At 39.4% G+C, this 10,308-nt stretch overlaps 1 protein-coding gene across 1 annotated transcript; it reads right to left on the bottom strand.

Moving 5' to 3' along the window:
* Positions 1-5,755: 5,755 nt before the first annotated feature.
* On the bottom strand, positions 5,756-9,997 carry CCN2 (cellular communication network factor 2). Its single transcript, XM_039324110.1, has 5 exons — positions 9,691-9,997; positions 9,348-9,567; positions 8,304-8,561; positions 7,941-8,152; positions 5,756-7,149 (listed from the first exon to the last, which is right to left on the bottom strand). The coding sequence occupies exons 1-5, from the start codon at positions 9,739-9,741 to the stop codon at positions 6,853-6,855; spliced, it is 1,038 nt and encodes a 345-aa protein (XP_039180044.1). The 5' UTR covers positions 9,742-9,997; the 3' UTR covers positions 5,756-6,852.
* Between the last annotated feature and the right edge of the window lie 311 nt (positions 9,998-10,308).

Here is a 10,308-nt window from a genome sequence, read left to right as displayed (position 1 = left end):
TTTTTCCCCAGATTTTTTGCAGCCCAGATCTGGTAGCCCTTGCACGGAGATTTATATGTTGCAGATGGATTAGGACAGCTGTTTTTGGTACAGATAACTGGTTTGCTTTAAAGACCCAATGGAAATTTAGGATAAGAGCCCTGCGATAACCACCCTGAATCAGACATGCTATAATAACTCAGAAAAGAGAGTTTATTTAGGATAACCTAATCAGGCTTCCGCAATTCTGGACAACCACTATTAGATGGTATGAAAAAGAAGGTGATCTGTATCTCTTTGCTGCCAACTAGTCTTTAGAGATGGAAAGGAAGTTTGAACATCTCTGTAATTTACAGGAAGAGAAAAAACTATTTACTGTGACATATATTTTCTCTCCTTAGGTCTGGGAGTATAATGGCATGTGAGAATAACCTTGAGAAACAGGGTGAAGAGATGCTGCCTAGAGAATGGTCAGATAAGAGAGAGAATAGCCCACAACTTCATGGTGGGCAAAGCAAGAGGCTCATTCTAATTTCTTGGGCTGTAAAGGTGACTGCAGGAGAATTGTATTTTCAGAGTTGCGTGATTCTGTTAATCTAGTTTTTACAATAAAGTAGAATTAACTTATCCGGACATGTTAACTGTCTGGTCTACCTGGTAAGGCTGACAGGTGGCCCTTCTTTACTCTCTCTTCTGGCTTTGGATAAGAGATGGAGGATTAAACTCTACTGAAATGAAGCTGTTCCTTTTCTCTACTCTACTCTACTCTACTCTACAGTACAGTACAGTACAGTACAGTACAGTACAGTATATTCTTTACCCCAGGTATATGGTGGGGAGATGAAATGGGAGCTTTTCCCATATCATCCCTGAAGGCTCCACTTCCGACTTTTCTCTCTTCCTCTTTTCTTCAATTGAAAAAAGGAAGAAAGAGTATGCAACAGTAGGCCAACCTCTGCAAAGGAAGTTGGGATCCAGGCCAAAATGGCTGCTTTGCATACAACTGGAGCCATTTCAGATATCTTTGTTTATTTTGCACTGGTTCACTGGGCAAACTATTTGCCCAACAATAGTGGCAGGTTCAATGAGCTGCACTGAGGCAACAAAACTCTACTGTTCAGCATGTATAGTGATAGAATTTAACTTTTGCAAAAGCATGCCCATATTAAAAGCAATGCTGTGCAATCCTAAATATGTTTCCTCAGTAGCAAGGCTCTTTTCTTTAACAAACATATTCCCAAACAAGCATGTCTTGGATTGTCTTGGTTTCAGGGTGAATGCAGAAGAGAATCGCTTAAAGAAATCCCCGGCATTTCCTGGTTCATGTCAGGCTGAACACTCTGTTTGCGGGTGGCATTTTGGGAACTTCCATATAAGGGCATATGAAGAAATGCAGAGATCAGGAGAAAAAGAATGGAAAAAGGAAGCTCTAAAAAATTAAATAAACTCTTTCTGTTCTCAAATTCCTCTTGTTCTTTGGCAAAGCCTATTTTTTTTTTCCTGAGTGGCTGGATAGCCTTCTTAGTAATTTTTTCCATGCATGTAGAACATAAAACATAGGATAATTTAAAGAAAACCACACCCACGCCTTTCCCTAATGAAAACAAAGCCTGTGTATTAGATGGGATAGAAAAATGTGGTTCCCCCCTTTATTATGCTTTCTGAATTATAGATAATAGCTAAAGTGATTTCTAACATTGTGTTTAGGGAAAGACTTAGACAAGAAGGAATGCTTATTACTTAACTGGGGTTGGCTATTTCTAGAGCATGCATTCAAGTCATCTGTCTATCTGTCTATCTATCTTTCTTTCTTTCTTTCTTTCTTTCTTTTTCTTTCTTTTTCTTTCTTTTTCTTTCTTTCTTTTTCTTTTTTCCTTCTTTATATCTTCCTTCCACCTTTCCTTTCCTTTCCTTTCCTTTCCTTGATGTTCTTTTGCTGTTAAAGATTCTGTACTGTACATCTGCACTGTAACTAAACTGAAAGTAACTGGGGGAACTGATTGAGCATGACACAGTTTTAGGCAGATGACTCTGCAACAAGAGATAGAGAAGCAGCATCATTCCAACAGTGTTTCTTTGAACCCTTTTATATCTGGCCAGAAAACATGGGTACTTACATGAATCACTGTGTCAAGTTTGCTGTTAAACAGTCACAGTAGATTTGAATGACAGTGTTATAATGCTTGCAATTTTATTTGAACTGAATTAAAATGCCTGTTCCTTCAGTGTCCTAGCTTCTATTCCAGGAAACTGGAGTGTAATTGTATTGAGCTCAGTGTTTTGTAAACTAACACAAGACAGTCTTGAAATTGTGTGTTTAGATTGTGGACAGCTGCCTGGCTGATACCTGGGAATAATAGATAATAAGGGTGATATAAGAGATAGAGATTCAACATGTAATAGGAATTTCTAGGGTCAAACAGTATCTCAGCTCTAATATATCTTGGTTGCTTTGTACCAGCCATTCTAAAATAAAAGGAAGTTGGAAGGGTACCTTACCTTCATTCTGTCAATTTCCTATAAATGCTGCTCATCTATCATATCTCTCCCCCTCCTCTCTCTATCATCTCTCTATCAACTATCCAACTAGACCAGTGCTGGCTGTGGAATTCTGGGAGTTGAAGTCCACATGCCTTAAAATTGTCAAGGTTGAGAAACACTGAACTAGACCAACAGTAAAACTGGCTTAATAGATCAACTACATTATAGAAAACAGTGCAAACCCCCCACAAATTTTAAAAGATATAGTGTACTGTAATATTTCTAAAGTTCAAAAGAAAGGAGACCAAGCATGAATTCAAAAGGAACAAGGAAATCCAAGGAGCCACAAAAGGAAAAATTTTCCTGGCAAATGGGCCTTCAACAATGGCACCATACTAAAAAGGTTCTTGTCTGGACATTTTAGTCATTAAAGAGGTTCATTCCAGAAGAGGTAAGCTTAGAGATTTAAAACAAATGCCTTGTATTAAGTTAAAAAGAATAACAACTGGCATTTTTTTGAAGCAAGCAGGATCTACCTCTCCCGTAAAAAGCAAAATAATTGCATTTCTTAACCAATGCATTAATCCCGCCTTAGCTGATTTGATCAGAAGAAGCAAGAGTCAAAGGGAAAGGATGGTGGCTCTCATAGCTCCAGGCAACTTGCCCATCTTCTCAGAAGGTTTTGCTGAAAGGATTCCCAAATTATGAGATGAGGAGTTGTCAACTTTTCAGCAACTCGCTCTGTGCTAATAATACAGTCTAAACCAGTGATGGTGAACCTTTTGGAAAAATCCAGAAAGGCCTAACTTGACTCTGCTGGCATCTCTCACTGACACAAAACTGAAGAGAAAATGAAGAGAGTCAAGGAAATAGTTACCTGTTTGCACAGAAGGGTTATTTATATTCCGCATATACTTGTGGATAAGCTGAGAATTGTACATGGCATAAAACATCCCCCAAAATTGGTCTGGGCTTATCTGGGAATATATGCAGTAGCTCATTCCAAGCATCCAAGCAAAGATGACAAGATACAATAAATGCAGACATTTAAAAATATCAAATTGTTTGATCACACAAGATGGCACTTGTGGGAAAACCACTATGATGCTGCTGCTGCTGCTGATGGGTGGCAGCTAATTTATTTCTTTGCATCGATTCATTAATGATGTAATATTGTTAGTGTAGAATCACATGGTGTCCTCAGTGATTTAGCAAAAGAAACAATGTCCACATAAAGTATTACACTACCTTGATTTCCATGATTTTTTTCTGACAATCACTTGCTGCCAGTTCATGCAAGTGGCCTATATCCGTGGAAGATTTTTGTTTCAACTAACTTTGCAATAATTATATCATTTTCAAAATTACATCTATAAAAATTTCAACATGTTATTTTACTTTGATGCAGTATGAAGTGCCTACATTTAAAATAGTATTAATTTGATCAATGTACATTGATTCTTTTCATTTAAAAAAAATCTCTTGTGGAATTTTTGAGAGGACAGTAAAATCTTGGAACTTTATGAAAAGAAGCAGAGAACTCAGAGGTATGGCATTTGTTTCATGTGCATTGGATTTGTTCTTTGATAGTATATATGCTCTCTACACACCATCTTCCATAAAGATATTCCAACTATTTTTACTCCAGACTGGAAAAATTATAGGGTCAATGCATACTCCGTAGTCAACAGGTGATGACAATGTACTCTTTATTTTTTATTGGAACTAATGGGACATTTCCTTCCTTAAAAATTGCAGGCATTTCCCATGTAAATATGACCCATGTCATTTACTTCAACCACAATGACGTACAAGTCAGACTTTGGATAAATAATGCACTGACAGTCTGAAAATTTAGCAATTTACAGACCGCATCGTCCTATTCTCAATTTCATCCACTAGTGGTCGTCTGAAAGATGCAGTTCCTTATAATAAATCTGCTTCTTGGGACCACATCAATATAGCAATGGGATTTCTCCACAGACAGTGATCTATGAATTGTCCCTGAACATTGCTTTTCAAGGAAAACTTAATTATCAAGGAATAGAAAATCGAGCACTACTCATCTAAAGATCCTGGTGGGCTAAATATATGACCTTTCTCGAAGAAAGTGATGCTCCATAGTCTGATATGAGTGTATAAAGGAACAGAAGATGTTTATTATGTTGTGACATCTATTTCTGGAATGCTATAGAAAATACATGAGTATTGCTGCAGCAAATTAAACCACACGATACATTTTCTTTAAAGACTATGGGGCTCCGATGCACTTGATTGAGAGGTTTGATCTACCTGACTTTCTTTGATAGCTCTTCACCAGCCAATGTTGATTCTTCTAATACTTCTAGTACTCCTGGATGCTGGTGAATTCCATCAGCTAAGACACACGGCACTGTAAACTGAAAGTTATAAAGTTTAGTCCATTGTAGGGAATAAAGAGCCATCTCTTTCTGTTAACATGTTCACTTAGAGCCAGAGGGAAATATTGCACAAAATCTGTCTGCAAAGAATTGCAATTTAATCAACTTCGACTAGGCCAATGTTAGTTCTAGCAAAGTAAATAGGAGAAGCAGTACAATTTATTCATGGCTATTTAGAAATAAGCTCTACTAAATGCAAAAAGGTTACACTTGGGCAAAGTGAAATTGCCATTTAACTTGGCTTCAATTAAGGTAACATCTGTAAGGGATCCCAGATGAAGGTGATAACTAGTGTATAAGAATTGTTTACTACTGTTCAAAAATAGAGAAAGTTGAAATACCTCTACTGTGCATCTGCATTTGTATTCTAAAGCACAAACTCATTACTAGGTGAGAAGTTGACTCCATCCATGGAAATTAAGAAATATTTTATGGAGATGGAGTGCATGAATTTTGTCACCCAGACAAGTTTCAGAATGATTTTTTTTTTTTTTAGGGAATAGGACAGAAAAGCAGCTTAACTTTCAATTCGATTAGATTTGCAAGTTGTGAACTACAACTCCTACAACTGAGGAGCTGCATAATATGCTGAGTGTTGTATTGAAAAAGCATCTTTGAGGCTATTGATTCCTTATCCCTTTCCACAGGCATGTTGGTGAAGTGATGCTTATTTTTGGTATGGGACCATGCTGTGTTCTGATTGCAAGCTTGTATGGGGAGTCATTCTATCAAAACATTTTCCTGCTCGGATGACTCAGTCATTCCAGCATACAGAAATATCTCACTGGAACACCAACTGAGAAGTAGTGATGTGTAAACATACACTGTATCCCAAAACTGTTAGACTCAACAAAATCAAAGTCAGCACAATCCCGTTTATATAAAAAATAAAATACTTTATTTTTTTTTCTTCTAAAAAGGTGCAAACATGTAACTTTTGGTCACATTTCTCAATAAGTAACAAACTGTTCCCAGGTGGAAAAATTAGAGAACACTCATTTTGTTTCAAGGAATACTAATTCAGACAGAGAGAAATATACTTTTCTCCCTTTGTCATTTGTTTGATGAAATGGTTGAATAGGACACTGGTATATCTTCTTCATCAAAGCACCAGTTCAGTTGATTTTCCCCCTACTAATTCAACAAAACTACCATTACAGACTCTATTTTATGAGCTGAATGAATGCAGTGGATCAGACAAGCTTTGAATCATAAAAAAAGAGAGGCTAACACTGATGTATCAAAGCATTAACAAAAAAGGCAACACAACTTTAAATTAAGTTAGATAACTGTACAATATATATATACACATATACACACATACAAACACACATAAACACACACATATAAACACATACAGTATTTACACTATTACACTATTTTTTTTTTTAAAAAATGTTGTCCGTGACAAGCAAACGATTGCCACAAGCTGTCTAGTCTAATTCAGATTCTTTCTGAACAAATCCTCTGAATCAGTTTCAAAGGCAGAATTATTGCCATTTTCAAATAACATAATTACTTAGCACCTGCTGGATAAAAATGTCCAGTCCAGCTGTTACCGTCACAAAAACCAGTGCCAATAACTTTGCTAAGGGTTTTTTTTTCTTTGATTGCACAATTAAAGAGGACACATGCCACCACATTTTGAAAATGTTTCTCAAGACTGCCTATGTCCCTTAATTAATTTCTATTCATCCTTCTCCTCAATATATTCTGAGATACGAATTACGTATCATCTCTCACTATTCTTCATCATCATCATCAACATTATATTCATATTATTATTCTTCCTTCAAACCAACGTTTGGGGTCAGTAGGTAATTTGACCTTAAGGTCAGATGTAACAATTTTGTTATTTTTTTTTTAAACTTCAGACATTTAAATCACTTGTGCTATAGAATCATGTTTAACAAAATGAGATGCCATTATCAGTTCAAGTTGAGGGCCAAGTTCAAAAATCTCTCATGGGATTTTATGCCATGTCTCCATACATCTTCCGGTAGTAGACTGATTCAAAGATATCATTGTCTCCAGGACAGTTATAGTGGCAGGCACAAGTCTTGATAAACATCATGCTCTTCTTGATGACTTCACCATCGGGACATTTGAATTCCACAGGGAGAGTGGCTGTTCTGTGGGGGGTGCAACAACGCCCGTCGGTGCAGACACCACAAAATTTGGCTCGGTAGGTCTTTACACTGGTACAGCCAGACAGCTCAAATTGGATAGGCTTAGAGATCTTGGGTGTACGGATGCATTTTTTACCTTTCTGTTGAAAAAAATAAATAAATCTTATATTGATACATCAGATAAACAAAGCTCCCATTCAGATCACCAGCATAGGCAATATTTCCAACATTCACATTTTTTCCCAATTTCTTAACTTTTTAGGGTAAATCCTAGATTAGAGATCAATCAGGGGACCTCCAGATGTTTTGGACTTCATCAATTCCAATAAGCACATGCTAATGGCCAAGAAGTTACGGAAAACACAGCCTGAAATTCTTCAAACACATTAGTTGTCTGTCCTGATCCAGCCTAGAGTTGGACACAACTGGACAGGGGAAACTATTATCTTTATCTTTAGTATAGGTTATCAATGGGTTCTATGTTTGGTTAAACTGAGCATCCAATCTACAGGATATATTTTTGCCAGTCTTATATATGTCTTATGGTCAAACAAATTCATATTTTCCCCACACTCTAAAGATACTTAAATTTGCCTTGTTTGTATCCTTTATTTATAAGTCTAATTTTCCTCAGTGGACTTTTAGAAGACCGTTCATGCCTGGTTTCCTTGGAAGTTTTATTACTATTCATAGAAACCCAGTTTTTCAACCCAATATGGGCTATGATATAGGGAACGGGTGAGCAGAAAGAAGAGGAATTCAGCACTCTAGAGGAAAAGCAACTTTTTTTTTTTTTGCAGACGTACTTGCTAAACAATGTTTACATCTTACTGAAAATTAGTTTATATTAGAGATTTTCCAAAGTAGGATAAATGTAATGGTTATGAAACATTTTTCCAGAAGTAAGCAGCAGAAATGGACAATTATTTACCTTGATACTCTCCTCAAGATCTGCTTCACATGGCCTCACCATGCAAAGTCTGCTTTGCTTCTCCAGCCTGCAGTGGGCATTGTCATTGGTGACTCTGGTTGAGATTCCCATTCCACAAGTTTTTGAGCAGGCACTCCATTCAGTGGTCTGGACCAAACAGTTTGCACGCATCAGTGATGGGTCAGGTCCATAGGTATCTTCTAGTCTGTAAGCTGAAAAGCATAGGGAAACATTAAGCTTATATCGGAGCATTAAGAATCAAACCGAGCAAGTGTGATTACGACAACAGAATGACAAAAGTGGTCCATGCAGTTCAAATTAGTACAGCAACACTCCAAAGAAATATGATGGAAAGTAGCTCACCAGCAAGAGCAGGTCCAACTGCAGTGCGTTCTTTGTCCTTGGGCTCATCACACACCCATTCCTCGCAGCATTTTCCTGGGAGTTTCACTCTGCGTGGGTATGGGCAGTCAGGACTGGGCAGACGAACATCCATGCTGCAGAGAGGCACACAGCCTACAGCTCCATCCAGGCAAGTGCACTGGTATTTGCAGCTACTCTGGAAGGACTCGCCACTCCGATACACCATGCCTCCAAATATACATGGAGCACCATCCTTTGCTGCAAATAGAAAACAGGATTCATTCATAAATACTCAGTGTCGGGTTAATGTCAGGACTCTAGAACTATACAAGAGAAGGACTACACAGAACTGACTTCCAGTTTTGTTTATATTCAGCTCTTCTGCCTTTAATAACAGGCAAGTGCTAGAAGTGTAAAATTTTGGGTAAAATTTTCCCTGCTGAATGAAACCTCCTAAACTATGGAAAGATGTTCTATTGCAACTTTTTTTTATACAGTACTTCTACTATTCTAATAAAGATACCAAGGTTGGAGACCCTCCCATAAGACTTCTGGACTTCAACTCCCAGAATTCCTCTTGCTGGCTTAGGAATTCTGGGAGTTGAAGTCCACAAGTCTTAAAGTTGCCAAGGTTGAAGAACCCTGATCTAATAATGGATGTCACCAGATATCATTCTCTGATTCTCAGAAAGCATAACTAGAATTCTGGGAGTTGTAGTCCTACATATTCCTAGAAGCCTTTGGGAGAAAACTGTCCAATCAGGCGCACTTTTTAAAACGAAATATACTTAAACCATAAAAGGAAAGCTCTCAGAATAGCGGGGCTTTGCATAGCCCTAGAACGGGGTTTGTCGATTTCAGCAACTTTTAAGACAGGCAGGCTTCCCTACTAGAGAATTCTGGGAGTTGAAGTCCACTCATCTTAAAAACTGATGCGATCGAGAACCTAGAAAAAGTCACCCCTTTCGGCATTTCCCACTCTACACCAATCGCTCCCGTCCCAAAGAAAAAGCCAGGGCAGCAAAACAAAAGACCACTACTCACCAGTGCATACGCCGATCTTGCGGTTGGCCGGGGAGCCGAAGTCGCAGAAGAGCCCTTTGTGAGGATCGCAGGGATCCCGCTCGGTGCAAAGGTCGCCTAGCTGCTTGGCGCAGACGCGGCAGCACCCACAGCCGTCCAGGACCAGGCTTACCCCGGGAGGGCATTCGGGGGGCGCGGAGGAGCACTGGCACTTGGCGCTGCACTCTTGGCCGTCCGCTTCCTGGGGAGACAGAGGGAGGTCGAGACGGTGGGTCAAACAACGCTCCAGCAGGTGGGCCCGGTGAGTAAGGAAATAGGAGAGACAGACAGACAGACTACCTGTCTCCGAAAAAAGACCACTTACCCAGCTAAGTAGAGCGGCGAGGAAAACCCAGGCGAGGGTGCGGACTGCCATCCTCCTTTTCCTCGCAACTTTTCGGCACAGGGAGATCGGCAAAAGTTGCTGGCTGGTTTGGGAGCCGGGCGGATCTCTTTGTCAGATGAGGTCCTTTTTGGTTTTAAATCTCGCTGGCCGGCGAGAGGGCAGGTTTTCCTTCGATCGGCTCGGCTTTGGGGGAAAAGTGCCGCTTTCTCTCCCTTTTCTCTCTGCTTTTAGAAGGAGAGTAATGCTTGGTCTGAGTCTCGAGCAAGCAGCGGGCTGCTTTTATACTCTTGAGGCGTCCGGGACGCGCCAATCGGCTGAATGGAGTCCCACACAAACAGCGACATTCCTCGCATTCCTCTCCACCTTCCTGCCTCGTCAAGTCACACCGGATTGATCCTGACCCCTTGACACTCCGCATTCCTCCTGTCTGAAAAAGCTGGCGCACTTCAGCGCACAAAAAAAGGCGCTGTATTTTCACTGGGGTGAAGGGGGGGGGGAGAAGAGAGCTTTCCCTCCAGCTTCCAGCTTAGATTCTTCCTATCACCGCAATCTTGATTTATAGAAGTTAAAAATATGTCTCCTTTGGAATCATTACTC

Source organism: Crotalus tigris, unplaced genomic scaffold, assembly GCF_016545835.1.
Source record: "Crotalus tigris isolate CLP2741 ecotype Arizona unplaced genomic scaffold, ASM1654583v1 scf7180000017611.44802233496:7321179, whole genome shotgun sequence".
Classification (NCBI taxonomy): domain Eukaryota; kingdom Metazoa; phylum Chordata; class Lepidosauria; order Squamata; family Viperidae; genus Crotalus; species Crotalus tigris.
This window is presented reverse-complemented; position numbering and strand designations above follow the sequence as displayed.